General features: G+C 44.9%; 1 protein-coding gene and 1 pseudogene across 2 annotated transcripts in view; one reads left to right on the plus strand and one right to left on the minus strand.

Annotated features, from left to right (window-relative positions):
- Window positions 1-25,722, minus strand: part of CMTR1 (cap methyltransferase 1) — a 64,567-nt gene that overhangs the window by 17,740 nt on the left and 21,105 nt on the right. For both annotated transcript variants that reach the window (XM_036316611.1, XM_036316610.1), the window contains exons 4-10: window positions 15,458-15,616; window positions 12,605-12,697; window positions 10,298-10,369; window positions 8,860-8,954; window positions 8,679-8,751; window positions 2,201-2,399; window positions 1,085-1,203 (exon numbers count right to left, since the gene is read on the minus strand). In XM_036316611.1, the coding sequence (XP_036172504.1) occupies window positions 1,085-1,203; window positions 2,201-2,399; window positions 8,679-8,751; window positions 8,860-8,954; window positions 10,298-10,369; window positions 12,605-12,697; window positions 15,458-15,616 (810 nt within the window). The remainder of the gene's footprint in view (window positions 1-1,084; window positions 1,204-2,200; window positions 2,400-8,678; window positions 8,752-8,859; window positions 8,955-10,297; window positions 10,370-12,604; window positions 12,698-15,457; window positions 15,617-25,722) is intronic.
- Window positions 23,453-23,597, plus strand: LOC118660893 (annotated as a pseudogene).

Below are 25,722 nucleotides of genomic sequence, written 5' to 3' on the forward strand. Positions count from 1 at the left end.
ATAATAATAAGTAAATGAGGCTGTCATCTGTTAAGTTGGCCCCAGCAAGGCCAGGTCTCCCTGACTCAGTCCTAGGAAGGTAATAGCTAAGTGACCCAAAATAAAAAATGTTGAGCAATCTATTCCAAATTTATAGATGCTCCTCAAAATGCATGCCTGTTTATGGGGTAAATAAAAAAAAGAAAACAAACAAAAACCCAGCCCAGGTCACCAGCCTACAGTGCCAAAGCAGAAAGACAATCCCTGAGTTGCCCCTCTAGCTGCCAGAGAGCAACGGCTGCCTCCCACGCACTATCAGACCCCTGCAGCTGCTCACCCGGAGCGGCCCCCCCGCCCCCGCCCCCGCCCCCGCCCCGCCTGTCTATGTCGTTCCCTGCTGTGCACAGTGCTCTCAGGCCCTACGCTGACCCCCTGCACACTCCTTCACCTTCCCACAGCCAATACTTGAAAGGCCACCCAACTTGCTCCAGAGCTTTCTCTCAACTCTAGCCTTGTGACCTGGAGCAACTGCCACATTCTCTGTCCTTCCTCTAGGCCAAGCGGCGGCTCACTCAGGAAAGACTATCTGCCACGTCACCCACTAGGTGGGAACGCTGCAGTGGGCTCCCCTCAGTGCCTCCAGCAGCTGCCCAAGGAACAAGGCTCCTTGAATATTCACTTTAGCACAGCCACTGGCAGCCTCCGGTGGGTCCCCCGAGCTGCTGCCTTTGTTAATGTGTTCATCTATCGCCCATCCCCAGGCCTCTGCCAGGAGCAGCGCCCAGGTGACAAATGATGGAAATGTGCTTCCCAGTTAGTTCTGCGTAGTTCGTCTCCTTTGCTGTGTCTCACAGCCGACCGAGACCCTTTGAAGAAATGAGCTGAGAAGGGCCACCTCCTCCACGTAAACATCCCGCCTTGGCAAAGTCGTCATTGAAAATATGTACAAAAAAATAAAACTTACATCATAAATCCCCTACTACCTGAACAGTGAGCTAGCACCTCCGAGGGCAGCTAAAAGGCGAATAAAACAAAACAAATGCAATTCTCAAGCCTCTAAGGAGACAAACCCCTAAAGCACAGCCTTTGGAAAACGGTCACCTACCCCATCGGCCATCAGGAAGTGGACACCCTTTCGATCTGTGTTATCCAGGACAAAATTCCGAAAAGCAGTGATGTTCTCTGGGCGGGTGATGTCTCCATCTCCATCGATCCCACCCTCGCCTGCAGGACACAAGATCCAATTAACCTCATCGGGCCTGTGCCTCCCAAGAGCAGGGACTTGAGCTCTCTGCGGCTTTGAAAAAGGTACCAAGTGGGCCTTGAGTTCCAGGAGAAAAGCCCCTGTGAGGAGCAGCTCCCCGCAGGACCCCCCTGCAAAGCTGCCTTACAGTGATGGACAGGAGGCAGACACGGGGCCCTGCTGCATGGAATAAAGCAGAGATGACAAGGAGTTAACCAGCCAAAAGTCATCAACTGAACAGAGAGCCTTCCTCCTCAAGCCCAAAGTTGTGTTTAAAGCACCTACATTTCAGAAACAATTTTGACTTTTTTTTGGCTAATCCTCACCTGAAGGTATCTTTTCCCATTGATTTTCAGAGAGTGGGAAGGAGTGGGGGAGAGAAACATGGTCAAGAGAGACACACATTCAATTGGCTGCCTCCTGTATGCGCCCCAACCAGGGCCGGTGATTGAACCTGCAACCCAGGTACGTCCCCTTGACTGGGAATCGAACCCAAGACCCTTTGGTCCGCAGGTCGACGCTCTAACCATTTAGCTACACAGGCCAGGGCCCAATATTGTCCTTTTACTAAGGACTGTTAAAAAAGGACTTGGGATCTGGTGCCAATCACAACAATCAAGCCAGGGTGGGAGAGGGACTGCTGAAGGGCAGCTGAGCTGTCTGTTATCAGTACTTTTCACACCCCCACACAAGGCTGGTATGTCAATGACCCTGACAGTTCTGGGCCAGAGATCAGGCAATTTCATTATCTCCTGTCATCAGAGAAGAAAGGAGGAATGCATATGGCCTGGATGCAAGTGTAACCTGTACCCCACAGGCCTAGGCACAAAGGGACAGACTAGGGGGAACCAAGACCTTCATGACATGGACTGGGAGACCTGGGAAAGAAAACATGGCAAGTGGATAATAGCTGCTTCTGACCTACGTCTCCACAGAGGGCTGTCCCATAGCCCCGAGTGCCCTCCTCTGTGTCCCTACCGTAATAAGGTTCAAAGAGTTCACTGGAGGCCGAGTAGAAGTCCTCCAGCTTAAAGTCATTCGGGCCCTTCAGAGTCATGCCAAAGCCCTTCGCGTGCCACTTCTTCCTCCACAGCACATACTCCGAGAAGCCACCAGGGCCTGCACAGACGTCAGCAAAGTACAGAAGCTCCGCTTCCCGGTCCTTCACCAGTGGTCTCTGCAAAGGCCAGGGGAGGACAGGAGAAGGGGAAAAAGATGGCTCAATGGCAGGAAGGAGAAGGCGGGGAGTGAAATCAGCCTTTCCCCAAGCACAACGCAGAGTCCCCGCCAGGCCACACACCCAGCAAGTGTGTCTGGGACCATCACCCCACCCCAAAATACCCGGATGCCTTGCACACCACCAGGCCTAGCTCAGACTCGTAATGAAAACATCTTAATGGGCACCTGGGTGTGCACTTTTTGTTTCTCATCATCTTCACCATATCCTGCCTTACACGAATCCTTGAGCAGAATAGACGCTACATCCCCCCATTACAGACAGGGGGAAAAGTCACAAAGCGTGCTGCTCCCAGCCATCTGCAACAAAGCTAATCAGAGTCCAGTCAGCCTGACTGCTAGACTCAGGTCTTCCTGTCCAACCCAGCGTGGGGAGCCCTGCCGCCCCCCATCTCAGCCACAGCGCCCATCTCTCCAGACCACTGTGTCCACTTCCCTGCTCCCTCCCCATCCTCCTCGGCACTCCCTTTTTTTCAATTAACTTTTTATTTTGGAATATTTTTAGATTTACAGAAAAGTTGCAAAGACAGAATTCTCATATACCCTTCACCCAGTTTCCAGTTTTACTAATACCTTACATTGTCAAAACTAAGAAGCCAACACGTACACTGCTATTCACTAAGCTCCAGGCAGGATTCCGATTTCACTAGAGTCCTTGTTCTGTTCCAGGATCCAATGCAAAATACCACAGTGCATTTAGTCTACACCCCTTTCTCCTTCTCTACATCCCTTTCTTCTCCTGCCTTTGCTCCTCTGCTAGCCAGAGGCCTGGGACAATGCACAGCTGGGAGTTGACAAAAGAGAGAAAAGGAGACACCAGAGTGCAGCTTCCAGGCAGCCCTCGGAGCACCCACCCACCTCAGGAATAACTGTATTACAATAATCATTTGAATTTGTATTGGATTATAATTTTGGCCACCTGAGTAGCTTTAACTCTTATTAATATAAAATTCATCCTGAGCCCTAGCTGGTTTCAGTGAGTGGATAGAGCATTGGCCTGCGGACCGAAGGGTCCCAGGTTGTGGGCTCTATCCCCAGTTGGGGGCATGGAGGAGGCAGCCAATCAATGATTCTCTCTCAGCATTGATGTTTCTATCTCTCTCTCCCTCTCCCTTACTCCCTGAAATCAATAAAAATATAGTAAGAAAATTAATAAATAAAATTCATGCTGAACGAAGCATGGACATGTATTGTGTGTTTACACTTCCTTTTAGACACCTGGGCCCTAGATGGTGAATTCTACTTGCCCAGACCCTCCACAGCAGAGAGGAGGTACCATCTACACCAGTGACAAGAGGCTGAGCTCTAGAGTGGGTGGCAGGAGGACACTGATGGCCATCAGCAGGGAGGGGCTCAGGCAGCTCAGCCTTTGCTCTCTACAAGCTGCCATAGCTGGGTGCTTGTCCAGAGCTCTGCAACTGCTAGATCCAGACCAGAAAGCTTTAGGGGAAAGTTATAAGAGAGAAATGGAAAACTAATGTGCACAACCCAGTCCATTTCTAGGTGACCAGGGCCTTCCCTCTGAGGATGGCTATCTAGCTTTATCAAAACAGTGAAAAAAAGTTTTTGGAAAAAATAGCTTGAGCTAAAAATAAACATTGTCACAAGCCCAGGCAGGCATGCTGGGATGCATCAATTCTTTCTCTCCTCCCCCACCACTCTACCCCAGCATTCTTTGTTCCTGAGCTATCAATTGTTTATATATTTGGATTTTATTTATTTACACACAAAAAAAGGCCAAATGGCATTTGCCAAGAACATTATTTTAGCACTTTCCTGACAGCGAGGTAGTAATGAGGCAGGGGTCACAAGTTGAAGGCCTGCACGGATGGAAAATGGGAAACTAAGGTTCCTCACTGCGGGGTGTTGCCCTAGCCCCCAGCCCAGGCTCCAGCCTCTCCAATGAGCCACTGGCCCAAAGGAAAACTAGGGGAAGGAAGAGGAATGAATCAATAAAAGCATCTCACCTTTAACGAGGACATAAATATGATCTCATTTTGTGATTTCAAGACATGTGGCCCTCACAGGCCACAGCCAGATCTTTCCATAGAAAGGACAGCTGGGGTTCTCACCTCTTCCACCTACTGGCTGTGCAGTCAATGGCAAGCACACAATTTATGTCTTTAAGCTCAAGCTTCCTCAACTATAAACTGGAACTAATATAGGTTATTTCTCCCTTTTTTTTTTTTTAATCCTCATCCAAGGATGTTTTTATTGATTTGAGAAAGAGAGCGAGAGAGAGAGAAACACAGATGAAAGAAACACTGATCGGCTGCCTACTGTACATGTCCTAATTGGAGATTGAACCCGCAACGTAGGTATGTGCCCTGACTAGGAATCAAATCCGCAACCTTTTGGTGTATGGGACGATGCTCCAACTAACTGAGCCACCAGGCCAGGGCTGTAGGTTATTTCCTAAGAGCGTTGCAGGGTTAAATAAATTACCACCCATCAAAAACCTTATAAACTGTAAAATACTAAACAAACCTAAGTTATCAATTCAGCTAGATCAACTATCATGGAGTCAGAACTTTGTCCTTTTCCATCTTTTTCTCTTCCCAACGCCTCAGTGGGCACTCTGTACATGCTAATTTCCTCTAAGACAGCACAGAAACTTAAGGATCTACATTCAGTTTTTGTCTCTTGTTACACTTCAAAACATGTTTTCTTACTTCAACAATATCCCCAGGCACACAAATTCCTAACATAAAGATAGATATATATATAAGAGCCAGGGGCCGCCACATCCGAAACAACCAAATGGAGGACCGAACAGGCCGAGTGGGGTGACCAGGCTGGCAGAGGGGTTAGTGAGGGACAACCAAACGACTGAACAGCAGACTGCATGGGGTGACCACGACGGCAGGGGGGTTAGTGAGAGACGCCCAAACGACTGAACAAGTAGGCTGTGTGGGGCGACTAGGCCAGCAGGGAGGTTAGTAAGGGATGACCAAATGACTAAACAGCAGGCAGTGTGGGGCGACCAGGCCGGCAGGGGGGACAGTAAGGGGCAACCAGGCTGGCGGGGTAGCAGTTAGGGGTAACCAGGCTGGCGGGGGGGGGGGGGTGGCCAGTAAGGGAGGACCATGCTGGCGGGGGGAGGGGGAGCAATTAGGAGCAACCAGGCCAAAGGGGGGGGGGCAGTTAGGGGCGATCAGGTTGGCAGGCAGAGGTGGTTAGGGGTGATCAGGCTGGCAGGGGGGCCAGTAAGGGGCAACCAGGCAGGCAGGCGAGCAGTTAGGAGCCAGCTGTCCTGGATTGTGAGAGGGATGTCCAACTGCCGGTTTAGGCCCGATCCCCAGGATCGATCGGGCCTAAACCAGCAGTCAGACATCCCACAAGAGGTCCTGGATTGGAGAGGGTGCAGGCTGGGCTGAGGGACGCCCTGCCCCCGCCGTGCACAAATTTCGTGCACCAGGCCTCTAGTCCTATATAATAAAAGGCTAATATGCAAATTGACCAAAAGGTGGAATGACCAGTCGCTATGATACGCACTGACCACCAGGGGACAGATGCTCAGCCTGAAGCCAGGCTTACAGCTGGGGAGCACAGCAGCGGTGGCGGGAACCTCTCCCGCCTCCGCGGCAGTCGGACATCCCGTGAGGGCTCCCGGACTGGGAGAGGACGCAGGCTGGGCTTAGATATTCCCCACCCCCCGCCCCAGGGCACGAATTTCATGCACCAGACCTCTAATGGTTTATAATAAGACTTCCAGATACCCAAAGAATCTAAATTCCCTTCTTTCCCTAGTCTCTTCCAATTCTTGCTTACAATTTCTTGATTTCCCTACCCTAGTCTCTTTTCAACTTTTACCATGACCTGAAGAACCAGAAGCACATGGGAAAACCTGAGTCGTGTTCCCCTCCCACTTTCCACCTCTAACCTCTCCACCCCACCCCAAGCTTCAAGTTCTGCATCCACGCTCGTATTCTACAGCCAGCCGGATCCAAGAGCCAGAGACCCTAGCAAACCTGGTGTGTGCCCAGGGCTTCAGCCACTCCCATCTCTCCTGGGAGCTGCTCTAGCACATTTCTGCTCACCTGAAAAACATGCTAAGCCTGCTGGCCCTGGCTGTCACTTTGGTCCTCAGGGGAAAACAGAGAGCAAAAGAGAGAAAACTCTAGAGGCTAGAGAGAAATCACCTTTTATAGTGGAATGCAGAGAAACATCTCAGAAAGGGGAATTCTCCATGGCCACTAACAATCAATTCAGGTCAAGAAGCTGCCTCAAGCGTTACAGACTCGGCTGCCTTTTCCTATGTAACTAACATCTCCACCCTCCACCTGAATGGTACAACCTGGTGCCTTCTTCATTTGCCTGACAGCAAAAGACAACAACCAGACACTAGCTGCTGGAGGCGTTTTCATTCAAAAGCCCCAAATGATGCTGTGACTTCCCATCAACTTGACAGAGCTCTTCTGCTAGGCAGGGGTTTAAAATCATTTGGAGCTCAGAAAATTAAATCAACATTATATCAACCTAATTTTCTCAAGATACTAATTCCAAGAGCCCCTTTGTGCTGCCTGCTGGTACTAGGAAATGGGGAGGGAGACAGGGGAGAGAGAAATGACTAAAGGCTGGAGGGGTCTAAATGCCAGTTTGCCAGCAGAGAGAGCAGTGATGTAGGTGGAGCTGAAACATTAAGAACTTGGAAAGGAAGTTTTTTCGGTGACTGGATAGTCAGAAGGCCTAATGGAAGGAGGGTGAGTGAAGCAGAAACAGGCAAAGAGAATTAACTTTCTAGAACTGAGTAAAAATGCTTTGAAACCCTGACAGTAACGCTAAAATGAAATTTCCTTTATTTTTTCTCTGTCATCATGGAGGGTCTGTGTTCAGAGAAATGAGATGCAGCAGAGTAGAAAATCATCTTGCTTTACCATTTCTTGAGAAGGGCCAAAGCCTGATAAGTATGATCCCACACAAAGCTTGTTCCAAGAGGCAGGAAGGGAAAGTGGCCACATCAGAACTCACAAATCTGAGAGCTGGAACAACTCTTTTTTAAAAAATATGTATTTTACTGATTTTTTTACAGAGAGAAAGGGAGAGGGATAGAGAGTTAGAAACATCAATGAGAGAGAAACACCGATCAGCTGCCTCCTGTACACCCCCCTACTGGGGATGTGCCTGCAACCAAGGTACATGCCCTTGACCGGAATCGAACCTGGGACCCCTTAGTCCGCAGACCGATGCTCTACCCACTGAGCCAAACCGGGTAGGGCTGGCACAACTCTTAAGAGCCATTTGGTCCTACCCTGGCCCTCTTGCAGGTTAGCAGGGCTAATTTCAGAGATGAGGCAGCTGAGACCCAAAGAAGGCGTGTATTTAAGTGACAACTCCTGCAATGGAAGTGGTACACTCCCTGCCGGCCTCACTGAACAACACAGCCATGACATGCTGATTTTAAATGGACCAGTGGAAGGATAGGATGCCCACATGTCATTCAACTCTCAAATATTTCCCAGAGTACTCTCCTCTCATACCAGAAACACCACCCAAATCAGATGATGTCACAATTCCAAATTGGGAAATAAACTCACTGTTCTGTACACTCACCCTTCTACTCTACCTCATCCATGGTAAAAAGGCAGGCTAAAGCCCCTGGTGGCAACTGGTCTCCACACGTCAATGAGCACAGAAAGGCTTTATAAAATCCCAGCCCTACACCCCTACCAGCTCTCAACTCCACCAGAATGTCCAGAACCTAAAAGCGCCATGGGGAAAGGGATCACATCTATCTCATTCAAAATTATATTCCTAGTGCCTAGCACTGTGCCTGGCACAAATAGGGGCTGGATAAATACATGCTTACCGAAAGCAGTAGGGGCCCATGCTCTAACTCATGGCCTCATCTCCCTGTTCTCCAGGCCTTTAGATGCGACAGCTGCTGATTTGGCCCAGGAATGTCCCTTCTCCACTGCTTCCAGCCCTGCCCACCTTCTCTGGGAGTGCACAACAGGACCTGCAGCATCGGGGGCTGGGCCTTTGGGCCTGCAGCCCTAGAGACAATGCTTTTTGGGACACTCTTAGGACCACAGGGACACACTGTGGGGCCCTTTCTCAGGGGCTCAAAGCAAAATATCTAACATAAGATGCATCTCTAACATAAATGCAACTCTAACACATAGCAGCTATAATTACATTGCACAAATGGCAATTTCTGAGCCACTGAAGCTTAAGCCCATTTAACACTATGAATTCAGAAGCAGAAACTTGTTCTCACCCCATAAGAGTCCCGTGGATTTGTAAAAATGCGATCAAACACAAAATCCATATTGGCCATCTTCATTGCCGCCCTGCAACAAAGACAGACAGAGCTCAACTCAGTACCAGACACGGAAAGCTGAAGTTCAAAGAAAAGGCAGAGGGTCATGTCAGGGGAGGGGAGGGAAAAGTCAGCAAACCTGTTCAGGAAGAAGACTCCTCGGATCATCTCGTAGGGATTGGCGCGGGTCCGAGCTCGCCGCATCTCCTCCCCATCCAGGACATCAAACACACTCTGCCCAGAGAGAATCAGAGCCTCGAGGTGAGCATCATCCGCTGGCAAGGGGCAGGGCTCTTCAGAGCCTGAGGAGCCCAACAAACAGCGTCCAAAGAGAAGGCTCCTGCTGTATCCCAGCTCTAAAATGACCGGCTGTGTGACCCTAGACAAGTTGCTCAATCACTCTGACCCTCAACTATATCACCTGTAAAATGGTACACAATAAATGTAAGCACGTCCCTGACACATGGTCAGTGGTTAATAAATGACCGCCATGGTTAAGCACAGGGCCACCTCCTGGCATTGCTAATCCTCATAGCAAATCTCTTTGTCCACTCCAGCAGCGACTTCCCAAGGGACTGGAGTCTGATACCAAGGCTCTCTCGACAGGGGCTCATTGAGAGAGGGCAAACAAGCCAAGACCAGGCCTCCTGATGGCAGCTACCACATAGTAGGGATCCCTGCTCCCTTCTCCAAATTCCTCTCTGATTTAAAAAAACAAACAGCCTCACTTCACAAGAGCACCAGTCACTATAAAGATATTCCCAACCCTCTGCCTGTCAAAAAGGTAAGCTCTGAGGCCAGGTGGCTCAGTTGGTTGGAGAGTCATCCGTACACCATAAGGTTGCGGGTTTAATTCCCGGTCAGAGCACATGCAGGAAGCGGCCAATCAATGTTCCTCTCCATATCGCTGTGTCTCTCTCTCTCTCTCTCTCTGTCTCTCTCAAATCAATTTTTAAAAATCAATAAAAATAAGTAAGCTCTGAGGCCTTGCTGCTTCTCCAACCCATGTCTTCCTCAGTTTCCTTGGCTCTTTCTGTCCCGAGCAATACACTTCCTGGCCCAAAACTCAGGCCTCAAGGTATCAAGGGAAGGCTACTCATCCAGCACGTTAGGAGCCTCCCCCCAGCATTTCATTTAATTCTCACAGCAACCCTACAAAGTATTTTCTCCCTATCTTATAGATGAGGACACTCAACTCAGCGAACCTAAAGCAACAGGCCCAAGGTCACACAGCAAAAAAAGTTGCAAAACTAGGATTTGAATTCAGGTCTATCTAATGCTAAAGAATGATTTCAAACCTTTCATTATATCAGCCAACCCCCCAGGATTATAATGAACCAACCCACTGAGGTTAAGTGGATCCTTTCCTGGCTACTGACCACAGGGACACCACAACACTACAAAGCAGAGCAGTCACCAGGAAAAAGGACACCTTGGGGAAATGTACAAGCTGCACATCGGACCACCAGGAAAATAACAGCTAAACTTCAGCCCCCACAAGTGACTCACAGAACTGGAAAAGCCCAGACAGCCCTTTACACACAGTTTTCAACTCCAGCTCTAGCCACAGGCCTTACCTTACAGTGCAGCACGCTGTGAAGCAGGTCTTCCCCACAAAACTCTGTTTCATCTTCAATAATCATCTTCCTCTACAGGGAGAAGAAAATAGTCAGTAATGACCATGTGTGACTGCACTTGGGGGGATGAATGGAGAAACTAGGGTTCCAAATGAGTAGCGAAGGGGCTTGAGTTCCTGCCAAAAAACACCAATCTCTGAGGAGCAGGAACTTGTGAGAAAATCCTAAATCCTCTGGCGAAACCCCAGGTGGCTATGAGACGAAGCAGCCCCTTGGGTACTCTGACTAGAGCACCATATGGATACAAGACTCGTGAATGCCGAGGCTGAGAAAAGCAAACAGGAGGAGACATTCAAGCTCTGTCCCTAGGGCATGGAGGCAGAAGGATGGGGACTACCCCAAGTGACAGAAGCCTGTCCTTCAACGGGTAAGCCTCTTGCTCTGTGATGAGTATGAATGCACGACACTAGGCACTGACCTGGCAGCGCCACAGAAAACAAGGGCTCAAGAGAGCCTCCCAGCAATCCTGTGATGGTGGCTGTCAAGTCCAACATCATGTCTGAGTGAGGCCACTTCTACACCATCGGTGCTCAAGCTTAGTGTTCTCAGGTTTTACACTTTTCAAAACCACTGAGGACCTCAAAGAGCTTTTATTTATGTGGGAGACATATAGATATATACATCGAGGTTTATTATTAAAACTAAAAAAATTTAAAAATATTAATTGAATATAAAAAAACAATGTTAATAAAAATAACGCATTTTTATGAAAAATAACTATATTTCCAAAAATAATTTAGTGAGAAAAATGGCACTGTTTTCCAGTTTTGCAAATTTCCTAATATTTGGCCAAGCCTGTGTAGCTCAGTGGTTGAGCATTGACAAGGAGGTCACAGTTCAATTCCTGGTCGGGGCATATACCTGGGTTATGGGTTCAATCTCCAATGGGGGGTGTGGGGGGTTTGCATCATTGATGTTTTTATCTCTCTGAAATCAATAAATATATATATTTTTAAAAACTTTCTAAATAGCTGGCTTAAAGAGACTACACCAAGATTCTCCTTTATATTCAATTGGTTGTGAAATTATCTCATAGGCTCTGGAAAACTCTACTGGGCACTTTGTGGAAGAATGAGAGTGAAAAAACTTTCAGTATCATTACAAAAATAACTAACTTTGTAGACCCCCTGGAAGTGTCTTGGAGATCCCTGGGAGCCCCTATACTTTGAGAACTACTCTCTAGATCAGTGGTCGCCAACCGGTGGTCCGCGACCACTGGTGGTCTGTGAGGTCCAAAAGGTTGGTGACTGCTACTCTAGACCACACTGATTTAGTAGCTATCTACTTTATTCTTACAATTTTCCAGGGGATATTAGACAAATTCCCTCTGTAACAACTCCCTCATTACTTTCTGAGGACAGGTACAGTGTCTTTTCATCTACCTGGAACAATGCCCAGCTGTAACCAGTGAGGAAGATAAAAGTTGTGCATTTTGTGTTGTCTTGCAAGCTAAATGACTAGGGGAAAAAAACCTCTCTGCCATATGTCCCAGGGGCATATCTATAAAGCCATTAACACACAGTTTTATTCCTGCCAGAATGGTCAGATTCACATTTTTCACATCTATACTAATAAAAGAGTAATATGCTAATTAGACCGGATAGACCGGACATCCTTCCAGATAAAGCCGCAGGGCTGCGAGGGCCGAGGGCCAACAGCGCAGGAGAGGCAGCGGCCGCAGCTCCTTTCGCAGAGGTGTCTACATGGTTCCGGTCCCAGTGCTGCCCCTTCCACAGAGGCAGCCACAGAGATAGCAGCGCAGGCCTGGTCCCGGTGCCACGCCTCCGCAGAGGCTGGACGGGGTGCAACCTGTTGTGCCTCAACCTCCCACAGACCCTCCCCCAGCTGGCCTGGCCCCAGATCGCCCCCCACCCACCAGTGGGCAGGGGGCGGGGCCAGTGCTAAGAAGCAAGGACCAAGGGCCAGCACTGCGGCAGCCAGCAGTGGCAGCAGCAGCAGGGTAATCAGGGAGGCGCCTTCCCCTGATCGGCCCAGTCGCCTCCCACAGAAGGAGGCCAGACTTTGGCTTAGGCCTGCTCCCCAGGGGGCTTAAGCTGTCAATAGGACATCCCCTGAGGGCTCCCGAACTGTGAGAGGGGGCAGGCCAGGCTGAGAGACCACCCCCAGTGCAGGAATTTTCATGAACCAGGCCTCTAGTGTATAAACACATACATACCAACTCGAAGAAGAGGAAAAGTCAGGAGATAAGTGCCAACAATTTTAGGGTACATTTTCCTGAAATCCTACCTTTCCCACAACCATCCAATCGCTCATTTCCTCAGTGTCGGGAATTTCAGTGGTACATTCTGGGAACCATGACACCTGCTCACAGGCACTAGGCTACAAACAAAAGAGAGGCAATTAAGTCAGGTAAGACAGGCCCTCAGAGCTATGCCCCATCTCACCAGGGCTTCCCCAAAACAATAAGAAGGACTCAGACAGAGTGGAAAGAGTCCGGGAAGCTGAGGCCAAAGGCAGCTGTTAGACATGAAAATTGAGAGCTGGAATTCTCAAGTTTAACTTCTGAAGGCCAGGTCCAATTCTGGTTTCAGTCCCTAGAAACTTCCCAAACCTTCATTTGTTTCAATATTTTTTATGAATACCATTATGGACACTGAGTTAAAAAAGACATAGTCCTTGTCCCAAGAGGCAGTGGGGATACAGAGCAGTGGGGATAAGAGATGTGTCTCTGATAGGTAATCACATCAGGAAGACACTAAGCAATGAATCTCACCTCCTGATGCCTTTCAAAGTGTTACAAAATAAATAGGATTTCCCACCCATTCATTCAAGATAGGGCAGAAACTAGCACCTCTAATGAACTACTTCCTCATAATTTCCTTATCAAGCCCAAACAGTGGTTTTCACCCTGCTATCCATTAGGGTCATCTGCAGTCCTTTTAAAAAGTTCTGGTGCCTGGGGCCTACCCACAGAATATATGATTCTGTTGATCTGAGGTGGGAACTGGGTATAATTGCATTGTTAGAAGTCCCCAAATGATTCTAATGTGCAGCCAGGGCTACGTTCACTGGGCTAGAGAGACATGGATTATGAAACTTTAACAGGTGGCTAACCTGCATGGCAGCTTTACACATTCCCTCCTGAGCAAGTGTGGAGAAGAGACTCACCATTGCAAATTGAAGCAATGTGGTTAAAGGTAATATTACATGCTCTGAAAGGCATAAAATGGTATCACAATGCAAGGTCTGAAGGGCAAGCCAACCACCATCAACAGAGAAAAGATTAAAAGAAAAATTACTGAAGCCTTTTGTCAATGAATCAGGCAGTGAATCATGACTTCTCTCCTTGGTCAAATCCATCACCTTTAAGCATACTTGGTTGTGATTTATATTAAAACTCTTTTTTAAAAAAAGCAACTTATGCCCAGCCAGTGTGGCTCAATAGTTGAGCGTTGATCTAGGAACCAGGTGGTCACGGTTTGATTCCTGGTCAGGGCACATGCCCAGGTTGTGGGCTCAATCCCCAGTAGGGGATGTGCAGGAGGCAGCCAGTCAATGATTCTTATCATTGATGTTTCCATCTCTCTCTCCCTCTCCCTTCCTCTCTGAAATCAATAAAAATATATATTTTTTAAAAAAGCAACTCATATATACTTTGGATACTCCTATAGAGATAAAAAGAATATTCAATCTCCCCATGGAAGTCTAAATATAATAAGGCTACCTGCAAAGTGGACTTTGTCTGAAGCTTCCAACTTTGCACTCTCCCTCCATCCTGGCTACAGAAGTCACTAAGCACCTTCCTGTAGTGACTCTAGGAACGGGAGTCACCTCAGGCCACCCAGACTCATCTGCCTTAAAGAGGTGACCACCATCTAACAGTTAAGCCACATTCTTAACCAAAAGATACGGCATCTTTTGTAAGAGAAAAACTGAATTATGGTAGATGATAATTAGAACACCCTTGTCTCAAAAAGGAATTTCAATGGCCTGTCTCCATTAAAAGCAGAAATTTTATGGGCAAATTTCGTATCTCAAGTTTAGCAGTTAGTTCTAATTCTGTTTCACTGAGAGAATTGGGGCTTTTTACTTGTTTTCACACAAATGAGGACACAGAAAGCACCAAGAATTTCTGAGGTAAAAACCTACATCTAGCACCCAATTACAAATATTTACCCTATTCTGCACTGTCTCATCTGCTATTCTGCTGGTCTCGTCTCCTTCCAACTACAAGGCAACACAGCAGGACCACATCAGAACCCATTAGCTCTTGGCTTGTCAGCTTCTTATGCTGAAGCCTTATTAGGCTTTTATCATGCACAGGTTGATGGGAGATTTTCCTGAACTGAAGCATCAGAGAGACAAATAAAATATCAATTTTCCAGAGCTCAGAACCACATCTGAAGCTAAATTACAGCAACTATGTAGAAGATTAGACATTTGTTTTCTATTTCCTCTAGTTTCAACTCCATAATGGTAATATTACATCATTATTTTTAGGGGCTTTTATTATACCTACTTCAAATCCTTTGTGGAATAAGGTAGGACATAAATAAATGAATAAAAATAAAATCACAACATTATCTGTACCATGAAAAGGAATGAGTCTCTTTGGGTATTCAGGGTAAAACAAACAGGTACCCAAGTAGGTAAGCAAACTAAATCCACAATGAAAAAGCCATGGCATAAACAAACACCTGCTTAGAGGTTCAAGGACCTTACATGGCACCTAATCCAATCACTCATACAATGGGAAAGTGGGTCCTCAATTGGCCACTTGAACCGTTTCAGCAGAGGAGGCTCACTACCTTGTGGGGTATCTTAGTCACTAGTGAAAAGCTGTATTAAGGTTCTTTGTGGAGGCAAACCGTGCCTTCCAGTATCTTCCACCCATTGGTCTTAGATAGTCCTATACGAAGCAACAGGAAACAAATCCACATCCTATCATTCCCCCTCCCCCAGACTTGTTTTCCATTTTGGACATCCCCAGAACCTTCCATGTAAGAAACTAGTTCAACCCTCACTAACCACCCTGATCAAACTGCCTCTGGAGACTTCTAGTGTGTCAATATGACAACTTATAGGCATGCACCCAAAAACTCAAGTGGCTTTCTGCCTTCTCCTCCCCACACCAGTTACCTCGGGCTCATCTCGCCAGTCCACATTCAACTCCTGTTCAAAGCCTTGCAACGTCAGACCCAAGCCTCTTCGACCTTTCTGATTAGAGGCCTCAACGATGTCCTTCCGACCCTGGCTGTATTTACCCAATCCTTCACCTTCCCTGAAGCCCATCTTGGCCTGAAAGAGAGAAATGATGGTGCATTTATATAAACAAATAGATAAAATGGAGCATTTTATACAGACATTTATGTAGCCCTTATCATGTGCCAGACATTCTGCTAGACCCTAAGAAATATAAAAAAGTAAGGCCTCGCCCAGCTAGTAAGGCTCAGTGGTAGAGTGTCAACCCATGAACCAGGAGATCAATGGTTCAAATCCTGGTCAAGGCACATGCCCAGGTTGTGGGCTCAATCCCCAGTAGGGGACATAAAGGAGGCAGCCAACCCATGATTCTCTCTCACCACTGATGTTTCTATCTCTCTCTTCCTCTCAATTCCTCTTTCTAAAGTCAATTAAAAAAAAAAAAGATTTTTAAAAGTAAGGCCTAAAGTTTTCCTTCTAGCCTAATAAAGAAAAGAAGCATAAATAAAAAACAAACTGCAGTTTAACTGTGGGTCCAATGGCTATCTTTTGGAGGTGAAAGTCTAGGGCAGCCAGAAGTTGGATAAATAAGAAGGGACCTCACAGCTGTACTTAAAAGTACCAAGGGTACCTAATGAATGTCATTGGACATTTGTACAACTTACCCTTCCAGCTAATGTGTCTGATTAAGTGAGATCTACAGTAGAGTTGATAAAAGAGAACATAATTTAAAATGAAACTTCTTCAGATTCTTGCTAAAAGATATAGCTGTTTAGAAGTTTTTGGTTTGGTCTTGTTTTGACTTGTTTTGTTCTGTCAGCACCTGTGTAACAATTGGCATGATGTGGTCAGGGTTGAGCCTCACAGTCAGCAAGCCTGAGGACTGAGCCCTCCCATGAAAAGGTCACCAGTAATCAAGACCCAAATATAACAAAAGAACCCACACAACACACACAAGGGACATTCCTGAAGCAACCTGCTCAGAAGATGAAGGAAACTACACAACTGGGTTCCACATGATGCCAACTACAAAAAGGACACCTCACCAAGACTGGGAGTCATAGCAGTCCCATCCAATACACAAAACAAACACACACAAAAAACAGCAAAAATGGGGAAACCAAGAAACAATAAAAATAGGGAAACAAGAAACAGGCCCCAAATGAAAGAACAGGAACAATTTGCAGAAAAAAGAGCTAAATGAAATGGAGGCAAGAAATACATCAGAAACAGAGTTCAAAGTAATGGTTTTAAGACTGCTCAACAGCCCTGGCTGGTGTGGCTCAGTTGGAGTATCATCCTGTACACTGAAAGGCTGTGGGTTTGATTCCTGGTCAGGGCATATACCCAGGTTGTGGGTCAATCAACGTTTCTCCCTCACTCTCTCCCTCTCCCTTCCTCTCTCTCTAAAATCAATATAAACATACCTTCAGGTGAGGATTTAAGAGAGAGAGAGAGAGAGAGAATGCTCAATAGCAGGACATAGAAACCCTGAAAAACAACCAGTCAAAAATGAAGGATGGCATATCCCTAACTGATTTGGCTCAGTGGGTAGAGCATCGGACCACAGACTGAAGGGTCATGAGTTCAATTTTGGTCAAAGGCACGTACCTCGGTTGCAGGCTCAATCCACAGCCCTGGTCAAGGCACATGTGGTAGGCAACCAATCAATGTGTCTCTCTCACATCGATGTTTCTCTCTCCCTGTCTCTCCCCCTACCTTCCACTCTCTCTAAAAATCAATAGAAAAGAAATGTCCTCCGATGAGACTAAAACAATAATAAAAAGACATAGCTGAAATAAAGAACATACTGGAAGGAATAAACAGTACATTAGAGGAAGTGGAGGATCTAATCAGTAAATTAGAAGACAAGGTAGAAAAAAAATTACTCAATCAGAGCAGCAAAAGCAAAAAATTTAAGCAAAAAAAAGAATTTAAAAGCACGAGGATATATCCGGGACTGGCCTCCGCGGTGGCAGCGCGTGGCCTGGGCTTGCGCTTGCCTCCGCGCGCCCCCCACCCTCCTCTATGAGGCAGATGCCCCAGCCTGGCTCAGCTCTGGCCCCGGCCTTTGGCTGGACTCCTACACAATTTATTTGATGTTTTATTTTGGTTTCCTCCACCCCCTCAATCTGTTGGGGAGCCCCTGCCCTTTACCCTGCTCCCTTGGCCAGCAGTGAGTGAGCCATAGCCTTGGTGAAGCTGCCTTCCTCTTCTCCCCTCACACTACAGCCCTTGTGGGGGAGATGGGGTGGGTGCTGCCTGTGGTTTAGGTTTTTGTTTTTGTTTTTTTTAAATTCTGGAATCAGCCGTGGATTCTGGCAAATGGTCCGTGTGCCCTCCCCCTGACTCATCCCTGGTCTGGTCCCTGTTCCTATAGCCCTTTATCCCAAACACCACCCCCACAGACTGGGGACCAGCTCCTTCCCCATGCCTATGTCTCTCCCCAAATCCCTTTAGCAGGAGAGGGAAGAGGAGGAGAGGAAAGGGGACCTGCCCACCCCCTCAGGCATCTGGGAGGGCCCTGCCACCATGGACTTCACCCTTTCCTGTGGGCTCTCACCCTGAGACATTTGTTAAAATCAAACCTGAATAAAAAAATGGAAAAAAAAATAAAAGCACGAGGATAGTTTAAGGGAACTTTGGGACAACATGAAATGTAACAACATTCATATCACCGGGGAACCAGAGGGAGAAGAAAGTGAGCAAGGGATAGAGAACCTGTTTGAAGAAATAATGACAGAAAAATTCCCTAATCTGGTAAAGGAAAAAGTCACACAGTTTCAGGAAGCACAAAGAGCCCCAATCAAGATGAACACAAAGAGACCCACACTAAGACAACATCATAATTAAAATGGCAAACATTAAAGATAAAGAGATAAAACAACAATGAGTTATCAACTCACACCTGTCAAAATGGCTACCAACAAAAAATGACAAGTGCTGGTGAGGATGTGGAGAAAAGGAACCTTAGAATACTGCTGGTGGAAACTCAGACTGGTGCAGCCATTGTGGAAAACAGTATGAAGTTTCCTCAAAAAATTAAATGTGGCCCTGGCTGGTTTGGCTCAGTGGATAGAGCGTCAGCCTGGGGATTGAAGGATTCTGTGGGGAGCCGCTATAGGGTTAAACCTTGGACTGACCTGTTGGCAAAGTCACAAACAAGTCCCAGCTTAGAGGGCACAGTCCTCTTAAGCATAATTAGGCTTGACTGTATGAGCTCCCTAGATCTTATCTGGGAAGCTAATGGGCTGAGGGAAGTGCAGCAAGAACAAGAACAAAAACAAGTGAAACTCACAAGAACAGTGTAAACAAGTGAAACTCACAAGAACAGTGTAACTTTCCTAACCACTGCCTTGTTTACCTCTGACTATAAAATAAAGGCTCAGCTTGCCTCAGGATCTTTCTCTGTGGCCTCAGCCAGGCACAGGAAGATCCACGGAGACTAAAGAGAGCTAGAGAGTTCTGAATGCTGTCTCCGTGTAAAACATTCTTTGCCGACTCCGTCCACACCTTTGGGAACCCTGGACCCCCGGGGCTGGACCCCGGCATGATTCCAGGTTCGATTCCGGTCAAGGGCACATGCCTGGGTTGTGGGCTCGATCCCCAGTCGGGGGCATGCAGGAGGCAGCCAATCAATGATTCTCATCATTGATGTTTCTCTCTCTCTCCCTCTCCCTTCCTCTCTGAAAACAATTAAAAAAAATACATTAAAAAATTAAATATGGAACTTCCATTTGACCTAGTGATCCCACTTCTAAGAATATATCCTAAGAAATTCAAAACACCAATCATAAAGAACGTATGCACCCCTATATTCATAGCAGCACAATTTACAATAGCTAAAATCTGGAAACAGCCCAAGTGCCCATCCATAGATGAGTGTATAAAAAAGTTGTGGTATATTTACACCAATGAATACTATGCAGCAGTAAAAAAGAAGGATCTCTTACCCTTGGAGACAGCATGGAGGGACCTGAAGTGTATTATGCTAAGTGAAATAAGCCAGTCAGAGAAAGACAAGTATCACATGATCTCACTCATATGTGGAATCTAATGAAAAAAATAAACTGATGATAGAACCAGAGACACAGAAACATGGAACAGACTATCGAATCTCAGAGGGAACTTGGAGGGTAGGTGGGCGGGAAGAGATCATCCAAAGATATTGTATGCATATATGCATAACCCATGGACACAGACAATAGGGTGCTGAAGACCTAGGGTAGGGAATGGGGCAGGCTGGAAGTGGTCAAAGGGGGGATATATATGTAATACTTTCAACAATAAAGATTTAATTTAAAAAAATAAATAAAGACAGAGATAATCTTATGGCAGCAAGAGAGAGACAGTCAGTTATCTACAAGGGAGCTCCCATAAGGCTGTCAGAAGATTTCTCAACAGAATCACAACAGGCCAGAAGGGAACAGCATGAAGTACTCAAAGTAATGAAAAGCAAGGATCTGAAACCAAGACTACTCTATTCAGCAAGGCTATCATTCAAAACTGAAAATGAGCCCAGCCAGTATGGCTATGTGGTTGAGCGTCAACACATGAACCAGGAGATTACAGTTCAACTCCCTGTCAGGGCACATGCCCGGATTGCAGGCGCAATCCCCAGTAGGAGTGTGCAGAAGGCAGCAGATTCTCTCTCATCATTGATGCTTCTCTCTCTCTCACTCTCCCTTCCGCTCTCTGAAATCAATAAAAACATATACGAAATGTATTTTTAAAGAAATGAAGAAATTGAAGGTGAAATAAAGAACTTCCCCAAAAATAAAAAGGCAAAAGGATTTTATTACCACCAAACCAGAACTGTAAGAAATGTTAAAAAGAGTGCTGTAAGAAGAAGAAATAGAGAGATAGAGGAGTAAAGAATAAAAATAGTAATAAATAAGTACCTATTAATAACAACATTACATGCAAATGGATTAAATGCTCCAATCAAAAGACATAGGTAGCTCAAAGAGTAAGAAAACATGACCCATACATGTGCTGTCTACAAATAACCCACCTCACAACAAAAGACTCACACAGGATAAAAGTGAAGGGACAGAGCCGAAACCGGTTTGGCTCAGTGGATAGAGCGTCGGCTTGCGGACTGAAAGGTCCCAGGTTCGATTCCGGTCAAGGGCATGTACCTGGGCTGCGGGCACATCCCCAGTAGGGGATGTGCAGGAGGCAGCTGATCGATGTTTCTCTCTCATCGATGTTTCTAACTCTCTATCTCTCTCCCTTCCTCTCTGTAAAAAATCAATAAAAAATAAAAAAAAAAAAAAGTGAAGGGACAGAAAAGAAATTTCCAAGAGACAAAGAAGGTCACTACATAATACTAAAGGGATCTAACCAATAAGAGAATATAACCCTGGTAAATACATATGTACCTAATAAAGGAGCACCTAAATATATATAAAAAAATAAACTACTGGAAGACTTTAAGGGAGAGATTGACAGCAATACAGCCATAGTAGGGGATTTTAACACCCACTATTATCACTGGATAGATCTTTCAGACAAAAAAAAAAAATCACAAGGAAACAGCGACCTTAAACAACACATTAGACAAAATGGATTTAATTGATATTTACAGAACATTTCACCCCAAAGCAGCAGAATATACATTCTTTTTAATATGCATGGAACATTCTCAAAGATAGACAACATGTCAGGACACAAAATAAGTCTTACAAGTTCAAGAAAACTGAAACTGTATCAAGCATCTTCTAGATCACAGTAGCATGAAACTAGAAATTAAATACAATAAAAGCACTCAAAAGCATTCAAACACATGGAGGCTAAATGTCTGTTATTAAATAATGAATGAGTTACCAATGAGATCAATGAAGAAATAAAAAGACTTCCTGGAAATAAATGATAATGAACACCCAAAATCTATGGGACATAGCAAAAGCAGTCCTAAGAGGAAAAGTTCATAGTATTACAGGCCTACCTAAAAAGAAACAAGAAACAATCTCAAATAAACAATCTAACCCTATAACTAAAATAATTAGAAAAAGAACAATAAGAAAAGCCCAGAGTGCCTGGCCATCGTGGCTCAGTTGGTTGAGCATCATCCCATGCACCAAGAGACTGTCAGTTTGATTCCTGGCTAGGGCACATGCCTGCATTGTGGGCTTGATACCCAGTAGGGGGCATGCAGGAGGCAGCCAACAAATCATTCTCTCTCATCAATGTTTCTCTCTCTCATTCTCCCTTCCTCTCTCTATAAAATCAATAAAAACTTACCTTTTTTTAAAAAAAGCCCAGACCTAAAAGAAGGAAGGATAATAATAATAATAATAATAATAATAAAGATTAGAGTGGAAATAAATGACAGAAACAAAGAAACAATACAACCAACCAATGAAACCAAAAGCTGATTCTTTGAAAATATAAACAAGGTTGATTAACCTTTAGCCAGACTCATTAAGAAACAAAGACAAAGAACCCAAATAAATAAAATCAGAAATGAAGGAGGCAAAGTAAAAACTAACATCACATAAATACAAAGGACTGTAAGAACATACTATGAACAACTATATGTCAACAAATTGGACAACCTGGGTGAAATGGACAAATTCCTACAAACATACAATCTCCCAAAACTCAATCAGGAATAACCAAAAAACCTGAATAGACCAATAACAACTACTGAAATTAAAGCAGTAATAAAAAAAACTTCAGTGGTTAGAGTGTCGTCCTGGCTGGGCACTGAAGGGTCTCAGGTTCGATTCCAGGGTAAAAGCACGTACCTGGTTGCAGGTTCCATCCCCATCCCCAGTTAGGGTAGGTGCAGGAGGCAACCAATCAATGTGTTTCTCTTCTAGATTGATGTCTGTCTCTGTCTGTCTCTCTCTCTCTCTCTACACACACACACACACACACACACACACACTGTCCCTCCCTAAAAATCTATGGAAAATATATCCTCAGGTGAGGATTTAAAAAAAAAAAGAAAAACTCCCAGCAAACAAATGCCCTGAACTGGATAGTTTTACAGGAGAATTTTACCAAACACTCAAAGAACTAACACCTATCCTCCTCAAACTATTCCAAAAAATTCAAGAGGAAGAAAGACTTCCAAGCTCTTTTTACAAGGCCAGCATTATCCTAATTCCAAAACCAGATGAAGACACTCCAAAGAAAGAAAATTACAGGCCAATATCCCTGACGAACATAGATACTAAAATCCTCAACAAAATATTAGCAAATAGGATCCAGCAGTACATTAAAAGATCATACACCACGACCAAGTGGGGTTTATTCCAGGGATACAAGGCTGATATAAACATTCACAAATCAATAAATGTGATACATCACATAAACAAAATGAAGGATAAAAATCGTGTGATCATATCAATAGACACAGAAAAGGCAAATGACAAAATCCAGCACCCATTTATGATAAAAACTCTCAGCAAAGAGGGAATAAAGGGATCATACCTCAACATAATAAAGGCCATATATGAAAAACCTGCAGCCAACGTCATACTCAATGGGCAAAAACTAAAAGCATTTCCTTTAAGATCAGGAACAAGACAAGGATGTCCGCTTTCATGACTCTTATTCAACACAGTACTGGAAGTCCTAGCCACAGAGAAAAGACAAGAAGAAAAAGTAAAAGGCTTCCAAATAGGAAAGGAGGAAGTAAAACCATCATTCTTCACAGATGATGTGATACTGGACATAAAAAACCCTAAAGACTCCACCAAAAAACTACTAGATTTAATAAATGAATTTGGCAACATAGAAAGATACAACATTAACATCCAGAAATTAATGGTACTCTTACACATCAATAATAAACTCTCAGAAAGAGAAACTAAAAACAACACCCCTATTTATCACTGCAACAACGATAACAAAATAAGATACCTAGGAATAAACTTGACCAAGGAGGTAAAAGACCTTTACTCATAAAACTGTAGGATAACCCACTGGCAATGGGCAAGGAGACATCTGATGGGTGGTGTTGCTCTTATATCAATCAGGGGCAAATCAGATATGCAGTCCTTAGTTAATCCTAGCTTGATGCCTGTCTTGCTGGCCAGAGCTGTTTCATGCCTGAGGCACATTAAGAAAAACAAAAAACAAAAAACAAAAAGAACAAACAAACCCTGTAGGACACTGGTAAAACAAATACAGGAAGATACAAAGTAGTGGAAGCCTATACTGTGTTCATGGATAGGAAGAATTAACATCATTAAAATGTCATACTACCCAAAGCAATCTATAGATTCAACACAATCCCTATTAAAATACCTACGGCAGACCCCGAATAGCTGCAGCGATCCTGAGAAAAAAGAACAAAGTAGGTGGGATCTCAATACCAGATATCAAGCTGTATTACAAAGCCACTCTTCTCAAAACTGCCAGGTACTGGCACAAGAACAGACATATAGACCAATGGAATAGAATAGAGAACCCAGATATCGACCCAAACCACTATGCTCAATTAATATTCGACAAAGGAGGCATGAACATACAATGGAATCAAGACAGCCTCTTCAATAAATAGTGTTGGGGCCGAAACCGGTTTGGCTCAGTGAATAGAGCGTCAGCCTGTGGACCAAAAGGTCCCAGGTTCGATTCCGGTCAAGGGCATGTACCTGGGTTGCGGCATGTCCCCAGCAGGAGATGTGCAGGAGGCAGCTGATCGATGTTTCTCTCTCATCGATGTTTCTAACTCTCTATCTCTCTCCCTTCCTCTCTGTAAAGAATCAATAAAATATATTTAAAAAAATAAATAAATAAATAAATAAATAGTGTTGGGAAATTTATATTTGGACAGATACATGCAAAAAAATTAAACTAGACCACCAACTTATACCATACACAAAAATAAACTAAAAATGGATAAAGGACTTAAACATAAGACAGGAAACCATAAAAATACCAGAGGAATCCATAGGCAGCAAAATCTCAGACATATGCCGAAGCAATTTTTTCACTGATACTGCTCCTAGGGCAATGGAAACTAAAGAGAAAATAAACAAATGGGACTACATCAAAATAAAAAGCTTTTGCGAGCAAAGGAAACGATCAACAAAACAACAAGAAAGCCCACTGCATGGGAGAACATATTTGCCAATGTTTTCACTGATAAGAGTTTAATCTCCAACATTTACAGGGAACTCATACAACTTGACAAATGGAAGATAAACAACCCAATCAAAAAATGGGCAATGGACCTAAATAGATACTTTTCGAAAGAAGACAGAAGAAAGGCCAAAAGACATATGAAAACATGTTCAAAGTCACTAATCATCTGAGAGATGCAAATCAAAATGACAATGAGATACCATCTCACACCTGTCAGAATGGCTATCATCAACAAATCAACAAACGACAAGTGCTGGGGAGAATGTGGAGAAAAATGAACCCTCGTGCACTGCTGGTGGGATTGCAGACTGGTGCAGCCACTGTGGAGAACAGTATGGTGTTTCCTCAAAAAACTAAAAATGTAACTCCCATTTGACCCAGTGATCCCTCTTCTAGCAATATATCCCAATAAACTAGAAACACCAATTAGAAAGGATATATGCACCCCTATGTTCATAGCAGCACAATTCACCATAGCTAAGATTTGGAAACAGCCTAAGTGCCCATCAGCAGATGAGTGGATTAAAAAACTGTGGTACATCTACACCAGGGGTCCTCAAACTACGGCCCACAGGCCACAAGCAAATACAAATATTGTATTTGTTCCCATTTTGTTTTTTTACTTCAAAATAAGATATGTGCAGTGTGCATAGGAATTTGTTCATAGTTTTTTTTTAAAACTATAGTCCGGCCCTCCAACGGTCTGAGGGACAGTGAATTGGTCCCCTGTTTAAAAAGTTTGAGGACCCCTGATCTACACAATGGAATACTATGCTGCGGTAAAAAGGGAGTTCTTACCATTTGCAACAGCATGTATGAACTGGAGAGCATTATGCTAAGTGAAATAAGCCAGTCAGAGAAAGACAAATACCACATGATCTCACTCATTTGTGGAATATAATGAACAACATAAACTGATGAACAAAAACAGAGCCAGAGACAGAGAAGCATCAATCAGACCGTCAAACCTCAGAGGGAAGGCAGGGGAGGGTGGGGGTAAGGAGGAGAGATCAACTAAAGGACTTACATGCAAGCATATAGGCCTAACCAATGGGCACAGACAACAGGGGGGTGAGGGCATGAGTGGGGGGATAGGGGGT

Source organism: Myotis myotis, unplaced genomic scaffold (assembly GCF_014108235.1).
Source record: "Myotis myotis isolate mMyoMyo1 unplaced genomic scaffold, mMyoMyo1.p scaffold_m19_p_7, whole genome shotgun sequence".
Classification (NCBI taxonomy): Eukaryota; Metazoa; Chordata; class Mammalia; order Chiroptera; family Vespertilionidae; genus Myotis; species Myotis myotis.